This window comes from Anolis carolinensis, chromosome 1 (genome assembly GCF_035594765.1).
Source record: "Anolis carolinensis isolate JA03-04 chromosome 1, rAnoCar3.1.pri, whole genome shotgun sequence".
Lineage (NCBI taxonomy): Eukaryota > Metazoa > Chordata > Lepidosauria > Squamata > Dactyloidae > Anolis > Anolis carolinensis.
The window spans coordinates 59,603,055-59,618,140 of record NC_085841.1 but is presented as its reverse complement, the minus strand read 5'-3'; the positions used below and the strand labels follow the sequence as shown (position 1 = coordinate 59,618,140).

Here is a 15,086-nt window from a genome sequence, read left to right as displayed (position 1 = left end):
ATAGCATGGCTTGTAGGTATTTCATGACTGAAAAGGTTGTCCAGTAGCTGTCATGCAATGCTTATATGAACAAAATGAGTTAATCTCAATTTATGCAGAGCTTCTCTTTGGCTATGTTATCAATTGCCTGACATGCAGTAAAATTAGCCACAGCTATAGCTGTAATGCTACTAAATAAGGATTTTATTAAAGTTTTTTTTCTCCCTGGTTATATTCTGCTTATGATATTTATTGATAAGAAAAGCAAGATTTATTTTAATTGGAGGAGTAAAATGTTGTTTTGCTTCTTCCTGCACATACCCTGACACCATTTTGAATAGCAATCTATAACAAGGAATTAGCGCATTGTTACCATTAGCTGCTTAGTGTCCCCTTCGGGGGAGATAAAGTAGGGTATAAATCTATATATTTATATCAATAGATATATTAAAAGTGAATGTATCTATGTACATATGTGGGTGGCGGTGCAGCGATGTTTCTCGCAACTTTCCCCTTGGCTCCTATTTGCACACGCCACTGTGACCCCCATGAATGACAGACTTGGACGAAACTTGGCACACAGGCACCCAAGATCAACAAAACATATTGGAAGGGTTTGGGGTGGACGGACGGACGATGACAAATCTGGACTGTATTTGGCGCACAGACCCAACATGGCCAACTGTGAATACAGTTTGGGGTGATTGACCTTGAATTCTGGAAATTGTACTCACCCTTATCCAGCCAATGACTGATCTGGACCAAACATGGCACACATAACCCTGGTGACCAACAGAACATACTGGAGGGGTTTGGGGGGGGGGACTGACCCATCCAGTGGGCATTGTAGTTCACCCTGCATCCACAGCACTCTGAAGCCCACCAATGACTGATCTGGACTGGCACACAATGCCCCCCATGAGCAACAGAACATACTGTAGGGGGTTGAGGGGGGACTGACCTACCCAGTGGGAGTTTATTTATTTACCCTATTTCTGCCCCTGTCTTTCTCTACCCCGCAGGGGACTCAAGGGAGGCTTATTTAGATGCAACTATTTAGATGCCTTAAAACACTTACAAACAGTAAGCTTAAAATAAATTAAATTAAAATTAATACATGTTAACCGTTTAAAAACAATACGTTCAATATTAAAATCACACCATTCAAAAATCATAGACCAAGGCAGTTTCATCATTCTACATATTCCAAGTCTATTATTGCACTGGATTAAATTTGGCACACAGATCCAACATAACCAACTTTGAATACTGGTGGGATATCTGGGTGATTGCCCTTGGAATCCGGGAGTTATAGTTCACCCATATCCAGAGAGCACTGAACCCAGCTGATGACTGAACTGGACCAAACTTGGCACACAGACCCAGCATGGCCAACTTTTAATACTGGCGGGAGATTGACCCATGATTTTGGAAATTGTAGTTCACCCACATCCTTATGCATTTCCCAATGGGAACATTCATTAAAAACAAAAGCAAAGACTGGCTTCTTTCCTTAAAAAGTAGTGTTACAGATTACCAAACTGGTATTAACCTAATATTCAAAAACAAACAATGCCTTTTTCAAATAACCCAGGCATTGCCGGGTACCCAGCTAATAAATACAATAATAAATCACTGCCCAAAACAATTTGTGCTTTCAAATAAGTTTAAGAGGTAGTAAGAATTATCCAGAAGAAGAAGCAGTATTATAAAACCTGCTTTCTGCAGCTGGTTCGTCCCTCTCTTGGTGATATGCATTTCAGTCCCTATCGTTTGGGATGAAATGTTCCTTGATGTTCATAAGAGTCTCTTGCTGCCAGTTTTGGTCATGAAGAATTGAAAGCAATGTATTGGATTTGAATATCACAAGAAGCTATTGTGTGACCGCAGAAGAAGCAAGTGGGCTGCATACATGGACAGCTCAGCCATTCACTCTCTAGTTCACATGTTTCAAACTCAAGGCTTGTGGGCCAAATCTGTCCCACTAAGTCATTTAATTTGGACCTCCAGATGCTGGACTACAACCTCTGTGTTCCTCATTATTAGACATCATTTCTAGAGCAGATAGCAGTTGAGGTACAGTAACAAGGCTGCCACTTGTCCTGTTTAATCAGAATAGTGAGATTTGAATTTAGATACTAGGCTTGTGGGTATGATGTCTGACTTTTAAATGCCCTTTCCCCAAACTCAGAGCCACAAGCACTGTTGGGTTGCAATTCTCATTTTTCTTTGTGGTCTCTGTGAATGCACACATATGGGGTTACTGCACCTGCACAGACGCCAATGGAAAACTTTCCAAGCAGTTATCTTTCAAATTTTGGCAATATCCCTCAAAAGTGAGGGAAGTTGTCATTCAGTAACATCTGGGGACCCAAGTTAGGTAAAAAGTGAAGAGCATCGATCACTATGTAAATAAATTATAGTTGGCCCTCTGCGTCCATGGATTCTCTGTCCTTGGATTCAATGGCCCTTTGAAGGCAACCATAAAGTTGATGTGGCCCTTGATGAAAATGGGTTTTACACCCCTGCTCTAGTTTATTAAATTGTAGAGTTTGCATGAAATACAGGCTATGGAGGTAAAGATTTAGAAAATAATGATTATTTTTTCTTTCTCTCCCTTTGGTAGCGGCTTTGATTAGAGGGAATCGTAAAAACTGTGCCCAGTTTTCTGGATCTCTTGATTGGCTTATCAGTAGATTGGAGAGACTGGAAGCATCTTCTGGTATTTATATATTTACTATTTTTGCATTTTGTATAAGGAGAAGCATAAAGAGAAATGATGTATTGTAGTATTTTGTTTTTAGGAGATCTCTATGTTTCTTGTGTGTTATTGTCATTTTGCTAATAACATTATAAATTACATGGAAATAATTTTAAAAGTTATTCTTTCTATGTCCACTCCAGTATATAATGTTTTGCAAAGCATCAGATTTATGTGGAACCAATCCATCCCATTTAAATACAATTAAAGACTTCTGCTGTTGGAACATTGCTTTTAGTCACCTATTCTTAATGTGTTTAGTTTTGTAATCAGTTTGGGAAAGAAAACACAGGTTCCATTTGGAAGTGTTATCTCTACACTTTGGCAACACACGTCTTTTACTGACATCTAAAATTATGGCTTTCTGGAAAGTAATTGCTAACACAGTCAATTAAAAAGTAAAGGCCACCCCCCCACACAATTTTGAACAGTTCTAAATAGGAAGGTGAAGAGTTCAGAACTTTTATAATCCTGTGATTTAGCTCTATGTAGCCTGTTGACCCAAATGTTGTTTTTGTCATGTCAGAAATGTTTTTCCGTATGAGAGATCTTGGGAAAAGGAGATGGCGGGAGACAATCTGCAGAGAAAGAAAGGGGGTCTGGGTTCCTTACCAGCTAGCCATTTTGGTTAAACTTGTCTCCCCATACCTTATTTTACTGTTTCTATATGTTTATTTGTACATTGATTAGAAAAGATTTGTGTGTAAGATTTGTTTGTTTATTAAAATCAATATGCTGTTGTGATTATTCATGCTAGTGTATTTTTATTGAATTCATCTCCAGTCACATGTATGAACTCGCATCAGGAACCATTGAACTTTAGCAGTAGTATATTTTTGCAGATTTATCACAGAGAATCACTTTGCAAAGCCCTATTTCTCAGGAGATCTTATTAAATACACAAGAATGAAAAATACAGACAGGGTTCATGCCAATGACTAATCTCAAATAGAGTATTCCTCTTGAACAAGTTGCTAAATGGCGAACAATTACCATATATACTTGAGTATAAGCCGACCCGAATATAAGCCGAGGCACCTAATTTTACCACAAAAAACAGGGAAAACGTATCGACTCGAGGATAAGTCAAGGGTGGAAAATGCAGCAGCTACTGGTAAATTTCAAAATAAAAATAGATACCAATATGATTACATTAATTGAGGCATCAGTAAACTAGCTTTGTAAGTGGAAAAGGAGGGTCAACAAAAACAATATGGTATTAACAATAACTTTAATAATAATAATAATAATAATAATAATAATAATAATAATAATAATAATAATAATAAAAACTTCATTTGTATCCCACCCTATCTCCCATGGGGACTCAGGCTGGCTTCCAATGTAGTAACAGGTAAACATTCAATGCCTATATAAACAATGCAGAGCTAGATATAGATCTATAATTACATATACTAATTTCACACATGTATTTCCCCCTGAAACATTTGCAAATCCCCTCTCTCTATATATGTGTATTTCCCCCCTGCAATATTTGTAAGCCCTATTTATCTATGTTTATACAGTAGAGTTCTGGTTAACTGACTTCCAGTTATCCGACTGTCCATATTATCCGACGAGCCATGCCCTTTGGAGGCGCCCCATGTGTGGTGCTAGGCAACAGCATGCATGGGGCGCTTCCTTAAGCTGAGTGCTTCGTTGTAGGGATGGGCCCCGTCCCTCCGGTGAACACTTGCCCCTTGGGTGGCGCCCGGTGCACGTTGCTAGGCAGCAGCGCACACAGGGTGCTTCCCTAAGCCGAGGGCTCATTGTAGGGATGAGCCCCATCCCTCCAGCAAACACTCACCCCTTGGGAGGCGCCCTGTGCACATTGCTAGGCAGCAGCGCACACGGGGCACTTCCCTAAGCCAAGTGCTCGCCGGAGGGACGAGCCCAATCCCTCCCGCGAACACTTGCCCCTTGAGAAGCACCCCGCACGTTGCTGGGCAACAACGTGCACAGGGCGCTTCCCTAAACCGGCTTTCCGGGAGGGATAATAGGGCCTCCCTATTATCCGTCTATTCTGGCTATTTGACATTTGGCCCGCCCGTTTATGTCGAATAACCGGAACTCTACTGTATCTATCTGTGTAGGATTTGCAAAGACAGTAGAGTCTCACTTATCCAACATTCACTTATCCAACATTCTGGATTATCCAACGCATTTTTGTAGTCAGTGTTTTCAATACATCGTGATATTTTGGTGCTAAATTCATAAATACAGTAATTACTACATATCATTACTGCGTATTGAACTACTTTTTCTGTCAAATTTGTTGTATAACATGATGTTTTGGTGCTTAATTTGTGAAATCATAACCTAATTTGATGTTTAATAGACTTTTCCTTAATGCCTCCTTATTATCCAACATATTCGCTTATCCAATATTCTGCCGGCCCATTTATGTTGGATAAGTGAGACTCTACTGGACTTGCAAACATGTGAGGCGAAAATTCATATATAAAAAGAATGTATACACATAGATACAGATATACAGGTAGGGGAAATTCATATATAAAGTTAATGTATATAGATAGATACTGATATATAGGTACATAGGGATTGCAAAGGCTTGCAGGGGGAAATGCCTATATATCTGTAGCAGAGATTAACAAATATTTCAGGGGAAAATTCTTTTATAAGATTAATGGATATATGTATTTTCTTCTTCCTGACTTGCAAGGGCTTCTTTCCCTTTTCAAAACATTCCCTTGGTTAAGAGCAAGGGAGGCTTTGGAAAATAATACGCACTGATAAGGGAGGAGAGAAATATATCATCTATTGCAAGCAATGGCCTCCATGCTCTGCTCCCGGCATGACCTTGACCCGATTATAAGCCGAGTGAGAATTTTTCAGCTCATAAAAAGGGCTCAAAAACTCGGCTTATCTTCGAATATATACGGTATGTCAGTTCCTTTGGTTTATTGCATCTATTTTAGTTGGGACGCTGTTTATATTTGCCATCAAGTAAGTTTCAACATACGACAAATCTAAAAAGAAGAGACTTCCCAAAGATACTGTTATTAACAGCCTTGCAAAATTCTTTCTTTATTCATAGTGTTTATTTATTGTATCTCAGTCTATCAGGGTCCCATAGACAATGCACATTAGAAATGCTTGCAAAATATTAAATAAGTAACTAAAAACTAATCAAGACCCATCTCTTTCAATGAATAATTACATTCAAAATCTAAAAGCAGGAAGAGCCTACCACCCCATGGGATTATGAGATGTATAACGGGGCTTTTGTTGATAATCTTAAATTTCAGTCAGTCTTATATGAAAGAAATCAGTCTTTCACATGTCCTGCCCCTACTAAAGAGACCAACTCAATGTTGCAGGTCTTTTTATTGAGTTAATCTACTTATACTGAACTCTTCCCCCTTTATTAGCGTCTTTAGCTTTTCCCAGTGAGTTTAGGCCAATGAGGCTAAGAATCCAGGTCATATTTTTAAATCTGGGGTAATTCAGTACATCAGATGGAATTAATATTTAAAACAAAAATGTAGTGAAATTGCACCAAAACATTGTATTGATTGGCTTGGTCTCCTATCAACATTGGAACAATCAGTGATTGTTTAAATGCCTGTGTTATTTGCTACTTGAAAAGACATCTAAGGATACATAAGAGAATGACAAAGAACTTTGGCTGGTTCTACACTGACCATATAATATCTTACTGTGATCAGTATGAGTGCATGGGTTAAAGAAACATCAAAATGCCTCCTGTTCACTGAATAGTGATATTTTAACTGATTTACATTTTTTTCCTACACAACAACTTATACACATGAGAAAAAATTTGAAGAAAGCCTTTCCATCTTAAAATCTCTCCGTTCTTTCTTTCATCCTGGGTGGCAATGGGTTGTATTTTATAATGATTCTGTCATGGGTTTTCATGGCAAGAACAGTGAAGTGTTCTGTAATTCAGTTTTTTTAAAGTCACCAGAGAGAGCTGTACTGTAAATGATTACTTAATTAAAAATATAATTGGCCTTTGGGCTTTAAGATAGGAATCAAATTAATAGTTTATATTTTTCTTCAAGTCCCCTTCTCTCAAATTAAAAAGATGAGCTACTGAAGACATTTTAAAAAGTACCCTGATGATTTGTTTGCCCTTGGAGCAATGGGTATAATTTAGGGGAATATGTAGATAGTAAATGCCTTTTTATTGTAATTCATGTGATCAAAATGTTTAATATTTGATTAGTTAAATTATTATCACCAACTACAATTAGTTTCATATAATAAGGTTATTGATGTGATAAAGAAAACTTCAGTGTGCTTTCTGTATCTTTCCTAATTAACTTTTTATAGTATGCACAGGGATCTTGTAGCACCCTTGAGACTGAGAGAAAGAAGTTAGCATATGCCTTCCTAGATGTAAATCTACTTTATTAGATGCAAGCATATTCGACTTATGTCTGCTTCATCAGGTCTAAGTCTACTGATGCTTATACTACCAACTTCTGTCATTTAGTCTCAAGTTCCCTTTGCATACAGATCCAGTCTAACATGCCTGTATCTTTACTATCCTTCTGCCAATAAGAGGTACTAGTGGAGTAAACCTCTTGGTTGACAGCTGATCCCCTCTTATGTTGCCTCTAGTGAATAGAAAAACTTGAAATAATACATTAAAAAAAACTTTGTTTTGCATACCAAAATAATTTGAATGTATCTTTGAGTTTAGTTAATCTAATAGTTCATGTTGTATGAGTCAAAATGTAGAAGACAGTTTAGTGTTGCATTCTATGTCATTTTACGTTGAAACCAGCATTTCAGCTCATGTTCAACATTAACTGTAATGGCGACAGCAGTAATTAACTATGTCCTGTAGTTCTGCTGATGCTGAATTCAGAGATCACTTGGAACAGCCATGCCTGAACCTAGGGAAATTTTTCTTAGTGCAGCATTGCAGAAATCTGATCATACTTAATGACAGTAACTGCTGCTTCATTTGGTTGATAATGTTAGTTAATTGAAGGTCAGAGGTGATAAAGTGCTTCCTACTGTTTAATCATTTCAATTTCACACAGTTGTTCAACTTAGAATCATAGAATCATAGAATAATAGAGTTGGAGACGACTTACAGGGGCCATTTAGTCCAACCCCCTGCCATGCAGGAAAAGCACAATCAAAGTATTGTTGAGCAAGCATCCCTTGGGTTATAGAAGTATCTTTTACAATTGTAATATACAGAAAGTGTATGACACCAGTTTAGTTTTTGCACTATACCTATTCTCCTGCAATAAAATCAGTGAAATGAAAAATTCTGATTTTTTGTTTGGCACTAGTAATCAGTGTTGCACAATTTTTTGTAATTTTATGTATGTATAAAATAATGTATTTGGCAACCTCCAACACTGAGTTTATTTTAAAACAAGGTAGCATAGGCCATGGATACCCACCTTAATAAGTGGGAAAATATTATCTCTCTTTTAATAGAATCAAAAGAGTTTTCTAGAGTTTATTTTATTTTATAATAATAATATAAAACTTTATTTATAGACCGCCCTATGTCTGTAAAGGAGCCCCCGGTGGTGCAGTGTGTTAAAGCGCTGAGCTGCTGAACTTGCAGACAAAGGTCGCAGGTTTGAATCCGGGGAGCGGAGTGAGCGCCCGCTGTTAGCTCCAGCTTCTGCCAGCCTAGCAGTTCGAAAACATGCCAGCGGGTAGGTAACGGCGCTCCATGCAGTCATGCTGGCCACATGACCTTGGAGGTATCTACGGACAATGCAGGTTCTTGGGCTTAGAAATGGAGATGAGCACCAACCTTCAGTGTTAAACAAGACTGGACTTAACATCAGGGGAAACCTTTGCCTACTTTTATCTCTGCAAAGGGACTCGGGCGGTTTCCAACACGTACAGCAAACATTCAATGCCAAAAAGGGAAAACAATTCAGAACACATTACATCAGTATAACAGCAACCTAACTCTAAACTTAATAACAGACAAAATAACTTACAATAAGAACTTAAATGACCAACACAAATATAACAATTAATGTAAATTTGATGCTAAATAAAAGCAATTAAGCACAATGGCTAAAACAGTTATAAAAAGATGACATGCTATGTAATGAATAGTTGGGATTAAGGTATTATTGTTGATCTATGGTAGGTACCATTTGCAGAAATGCATTTTTACATGTCACTTTGGTTCCATTCTAACTCCTGCCCATATGGAATAGAAGAAAGAGTCATTGCCAGGATAGTGGTCCTGAAGATGGAACTGATAATCTTAGTCTAAATTTTGTTACACTTCTAAATCTATATTTTCTTGATATCCTTGTTTGTATTGTATTGCAAGACTTGCTCTTTATTCTATCGTTATAATACTAATTTGTTCATTTAGTTGTTTTACCTTATGTATGCATTTGATTGAGACAAATTTTCATTTTTCAACTGGACACATAGTAATTATTGAAATTTTAAAATGTGCAAATTTGAATGCACTTTATTTCTCTCTATATAAGCTTTTTTACAAGTCTAAGAAAGCATGGAAAGGCTGCTTTTGTTGAGTTTGTTAAAACTAAGGAAATTATTTTCTCTTCCTATTTCTGTGTAGAAGTGTAGGCTCATAATAATAATAATAATAATAATAATAATAATAATAATAATAATAATAATAATAATACTTCATTTATACCCCACCACCATCTCCCCAACGGGGACTCGGGGTGGCTTACATGGGGCCATGCCCAAAACAATACAATGTAAACAGCATATAAAAGAACAGCACAACACAATACAATAAGCAATACAGTAAATAATATCCATTACAAAAATAATATCCATTATGTCTGTTCAAAGATGGTGAAAGCCATTAGAAATTAAATCAAGGGGGCATGTAGCTTTTAGGAGTCAGTTGATGTGATTTAGGTTCTATTAAGTATTTTTTATATTAAGTTCACATTTCCATACATATCAAGAGCAGTGATACATCTCCTCCTTAACAGTGCAGTACTGAGAGCCAGTATGATGTTGTAGTATCAACAACAACAACAACAACAACAACATTGTTTTATATGTCTGTGGTAACAATGGATGCTTTTTTGGTGCTCTTTTCTTCTTTCCTCCTCACAAGATGATAATGAGCAGCAAACAGGAAGGACTATTGTAATAGTACTTAGATCTCCTTATTACCTTGTGTGATTCTGTAATTATATTATGGGGAAAAAACTCTGTTTTTTTATATTTTCAGGAATTCTTGAGGTTTTGCACTGTGTGTTGGTGGAAAGTCCTGAAGCATTAAATATTATTAAAGAAGGACATATTAAATCAATTATATGCCTATTGGACAAACATGGAAGAAACCATAAGGTATGACCCAGAATAGACTAGTCTAGAGGCTCAGTGTAATTAGTAGCAAGTTCTATGGATTTTCTTTATGACAGCAAGGAAGAGGGGCTGGTTTAAGATAGTAAGCAAGTGCCTTTATGTTTTTATAGAGGTACCAAATACTTTATTATCCATTATCATTTCTTTCCCAGGTGTTAGATGTTTTATGCTCTCTGTGTGTATGTCATGGGGTAGCTGTGAGATCTAATCAACATTTGATCTGTGACAATCTTCTGCCAGGAAGAGACCTACTTCTCCAGACACGCCTTGTCAACCATGTGAGCAGGTAAACATGGAGTACATGCATATATTTCCATAAATATTATGGACAGAAGTACTTTAATAAATTCTCAAGTAAAAAGAATTTTTGATAGACAAGCAACTTTAATGGTTGCAATTCTAAAGGAAATGTAGTTTATCAGTTTGTCGCAGAAAGGCAATTGCAATGCCATAAAATGTGCAACTGAATAAAATGAAAGTTTAAAAATGTATTAGTTAACTTTTAACTTTTACTTCCACGCCCTTTGTATCAATGTACCTTGTCCATGGCTATTGTCTTGCTTTGCATCATCTTTCCTATCAGGATAATAATGGGATAAAAATCAGACTAATAAATAAATAATGTAAAAATAAAAGGGTCATAGAGACCAAGCATCAAAGAGTTCAATAAAAATAATTCCAGCAAATAATGAAACTTTGTACAAATGTGATTGTCTGATGCATTTAACTTTATGTTTTTACTTGCATTCAGTATGAGACCCAATATTTTCCTTGGAATCAGTGAAGGTTCTGCTCAGTACAGGAAATGGTATTATGAGCTAATGGTTGACCACGTGGAGCCATTTCCAACAGCAGAAGCCACTCACCTTCGTGTGGGCTGGGCATCAACAGAAGGCTATTCGCCATATCCTGTGGGAGGAGAAGAGTGGGGAGGTAATGGTGTTGGTGATGATCTATATTCCTATGGTTTCGATGGACTTCATCTATGGTCAGGTAAGACAAATTAATATTTTAAGCTCTTTTAAATAGCTTCTTGAACTTGGAACAAAAAGTTTATATATGGAAATTATATTTTCTCAATAGGAAAATGTAGAGGGAATGTCCCTAATTCAGTTGTGGAACTCATACCTTTCTGAGTTTTTGACATTTAGTGTTGCTAACTAATGGACCAACACACCCAGGGCTCTGTTAATATATTCTATGATTTTCTCTTTAGTATGCTGGAGGTAATTTTTCTTGCATAAACCTCTACATTCATTTTTGGTATATCTGTGTTTACACTGTAGGTTGTGTAGCAAGAGCTGTGAATTCTCCCAACCAGCATTTACTGAGGACTGATGATGTGATCAGCTGCTGCCTTGACCTGAGTACTCCAAGCATTTCATTCCGGATAAATGGGCAGCCAGTTCAAGGGATGTTTGAGAATTTCAACATAGATGGTCTTTTCTTCCCAGTTGTCAGTTTCTCTGCAGGAATAAAGTTAGTGCACGCATCATAACATTTGAAGCAAATATGTTAATTTGTTTATTTTTATTTTAGTTTGGCATTTCTGTTCTATTTGCTGACCCTTCTCCGAGGACCAAACTAGATGGATCAATGTAGCTCCATGATCAGATCCACTGATACTCTCATTTTTTTTTTAAAAAAGAAACACAATATGGGTTATGAGGCAAATTGATCTAGAGGGACCATAGAACCTCAAGAAGCATTTTATTTGTTCTAGTATTTGGTACTCATGCCATTATGGGAGTTGGAGGCCCAAACAGCTGGAGGACCACAGTTTGATGATGCCTGATATGGACTGTAGAATTAATGCAGTCTGACACTTCTTTAACTGTCATGAGAAATCCTATTGAGAACTGAAAATCTTATCGAAGACTGCTTAATTGACATATCTGTTAGAGAGATGATTTATTTGTATGTGATGTGAAATTAAGAATGTAAACAAAGTAGTAGCTTTGGTAACAATGGAATAACTAAAGGATCATTGTAGATTGATATAGAAGAAATTAATATGAGACAAAAAACAGTTTTCTCTGTGGGGATAATGACCCCACACATTCAACCCACACAGAACATAATATTTGAGAGGATTTTTAAAAAATCTCATGAATGAACTTGAACTCTTTAAATTGTTGTTGTCTTGTAGGGTACGCTTTTTGCTTGGAGGCCGCCATGGGGAATTTAAATTCCTTCCACCTCCAGGATATGCTCCTTGTTTTGAGGCCATTCTGCCAAAAGAGAAATTGAAAGTAGAACACAGCAGAGAATACAAAAAGGATCATAATGACACAAGGGACCTGCTGGGTCCAAATATTTCTTTGTCTCAAGCAGCTTTCACTCCTGTACCTGTTGATACCAGTCAGGTAAATGGATTCTACTTTCATTTTTAAACTTTTGAATAATGCATATTATTATGTAAGATGAACATAATTTGCCTCTAACCACATTATCACATCAGTGCTTTAAAGCGGGCAGTCCCGCAGTTTCTGCCACCTGCAGAATTCTGGGAAATGTAGTTTGGGAAAGTGAAGAATTCTGTAGCTGATAATTCAAAAGGCCCTGCCCTAAACTACATTTCTCTGAATTCTGCAGGCGGCAGAAGTGTGGGCTGCCCACTTTAAAACCCTGGTGTGATAATATCATTATTTTGTGTTACATGGTATTACTAAAAGTTTAGGTGGTTACTTCCATGTTTCATAAAGCACTTTGGAAATATCCTTCCAGTTTTAATTGTAACTAGAAGTATTTAGTTGGTATTTCATATTCTAAGCATTTGCCAGATCTAGTAAGTACAAGAATCTTTCTTTTCTTACATATAATTTACTTCATTTAAGTATGCAAAGACAGACTAGATCTACACTGGCATACAATGCATCAACGTTTACATTAATGGAATAAATATGGCAATAGTTTGCACAATTCACTCAGTATCTGTCTTGATTTTTGTTATGAATGCATTCTGTTTGTTGTGCTACATACAAATTATAGTTTTCTCTTTCTAGAAGAAAAAATTATTTCATAATGTGATGGTAATTGTTTTTTTTAAATGAAAATAAAATATTTTAGGGAGCAAAGGAGTATCTTTTTTACTGTTGTTAACTCCATTTGAATAGTATATGTATATCTCTGATTCCCACTGTCTATGTTGAGAAAGATTTCTACCCATTTCTGATAGAAAATCAGACTCAAATATTTCAGGCTGCAATTTGGTTCTTGCTGTGTGAAATCTTTATATATTGTTGTCTTAATCTGTGAGATTTCTCGAGGGAATGTTGGGAATAAAAACATAACACACAAAATGTTCCTAGTGCTACTTGGGCTCTATCTAGATGCTTTGGATAGTGTGAATGAACAATTACACTATGTAACATGATTTTGTTCCTGGGTTATAAATGTCATTTCCTTATTGTTTCTGTCATAAGGACATGGAAAAAAGTTTACTAGACTCCAAAAACTTTGTTTTTACGGGACACCCTGCAGCACATTTTGCTATAGTTTTTCAATGAACATTTCATCAAGTATCAACCAATTCAACATAGTTTGTGGTAGCCACAAAAATGAAGTTTCTGGAGTATAACAACTACCGTATAGACTCAAAGATAAGCCAAGTTTTTCAGCCCTTTTTTTGAGCTGAAAAAGCCTCCCTCGGCTTATAATGGGGTCAAGGTCAAGGCTGGGCAACAGAACCTGGAAGCCAGTGCTTGCAATATATGATATAGTTCTCTCTTACTCTCCCTTATCAGTCTGTTTTCCAAAGCCTTCATCACTCTTAACCAAGCAAATGTTTTGAAAAGGGAAAGACGCCCTTGCAAGTCAGGAAGAGGAAAAATACATATCCATTAATCTTATAAAAGCATTTCCCCCTGAAATATTTGTTAAACTCTCCTACAGATATATAGGCATTAACCTCTTGCATGCATTTGCAATCCCTATGTACTTATATATCTGTATCTATCTATATACATTAATTTTATATAAGAATTTCCCCCTCATATTTTTGCAGGTCTTTGCAAATCCTATATACATATAGATCCATGTACCTGTATATCTATATCATTATATATATACATTATTTAACCTACTGATGCCTCAATTAATGTAATTTTGTTGGTATCTATTTTTATTTTGAAATTTACCAGTAGCTGCTGCATTTCCCACCCTCGGCTTATACTCGGGTCAATAAGTTATCCCAGTTTTCTGTGGTAAAATTAGGTGCCTCGTCTTATATTCGGGTCGGCTTATACTCAAGTATATACGGTACTTTCAAAGTGAGTACTACTCAGTTAAACAGGAAATAACACTTTCAAACCAGGAACAGAAAATCTTTCAAATTTGGTTATATAGTGTTATCAATATGACATTGCAAAGTGGGATGGGCTCTATTGTTTTTGCATTGTAGATTTTGATGCTATTAGTTGGTGCTGCCTTCAGTTGGCCAGCCATCCAGAGCTTTTCATTTTATCATTTTAGGTTGATATGATGGGTCTTGCAGTGCTACTTGGATTTTCTTTTATTCAATTTAGTATAAATAAAGGATCACTCAATTCTTGATTGTTTTAGAGAGGTTTGAATACAAGGATTTTAAAATTTTATTTTCCAAAGTTCTTAATTTTAATAGGTTCTCAATTTGCTCGGTTAAAGACCACAGGGTATTTATTATAATCAATATTCTGGACAAGTTGTTTATTTTATTCTAGTGTATTTTGTTGATTTATTTTTTCTCAGTTGGTTTTTGGGTCATTTCATATGTCACTTTTCCATTTTTAGATTGTATTACCGCCACATTTGGAAAGAATTAGAGAAAAACTGGCTGAAAATATTCATGAACTTTGGGTTATGAATAAAATTGAGCTTGGATGGCAATATGGTCCTGTATGTACCCTTTGAATTGTATCTTTCCATTTCCCCTCTGTTTAAAATCAATACCTTATTTACAATATATATTTGATATAAAGCAAAGATATTTTCCATACAGTGTATGTATAGTGTTAATATGTAATTG

The 15,086-nt window shown here is 36.3% G+C and overlaps 1 protein-coding gene across 15 annotated transcripts in view; it reads left to right on the top strand.

Annotated features, from left to right (window-relative positions):
* The window catches only part of ryr2 (ryanodine receptor 2), a 394,137-nt gene that overhangs the window by 195,983 nt on the left and 183,068 nt on the right, over window positions 1-15,086 (top strand). For all 15 annotated transcript variants that reach the window (XR_010004274.1, XM_062975204.1, XM_062975188.1 and 12 more), the window contains 7 exons: window positions 2,606-2,701; window positions 9,945-10,063; window positions 10,234-10,367; window positions 10,833-11,074; window positions 11,368-11,560; window positions 12,231-12,447; window positions 14,852-14,956. Coding sequence is in view for 14 of the 15 variants with exons in the window: in XM_062975204.1 (XP_062831274.1) it covers window positions 2,606-2,701; window positions 9,945-10,063; window positions 10,234-10,367; window positions 10,833-11,074; window positions 11,368-11,560; window positions 12,231-12,447; window positions 14,852-14,956 (1,106 nt within the window). In the remaining variant the exon portion in view is untranslated. The remainder of the gene's footprint in view (window positions 1-2,605; window positions 2,702-9,944; window positions 10,064-10,233; window positions 10,368-10,832; window positions 11,075-11,367; window positions 11,561-12,230; window positions 12,448-14,851; window positions 14,957-15,086) is intronic.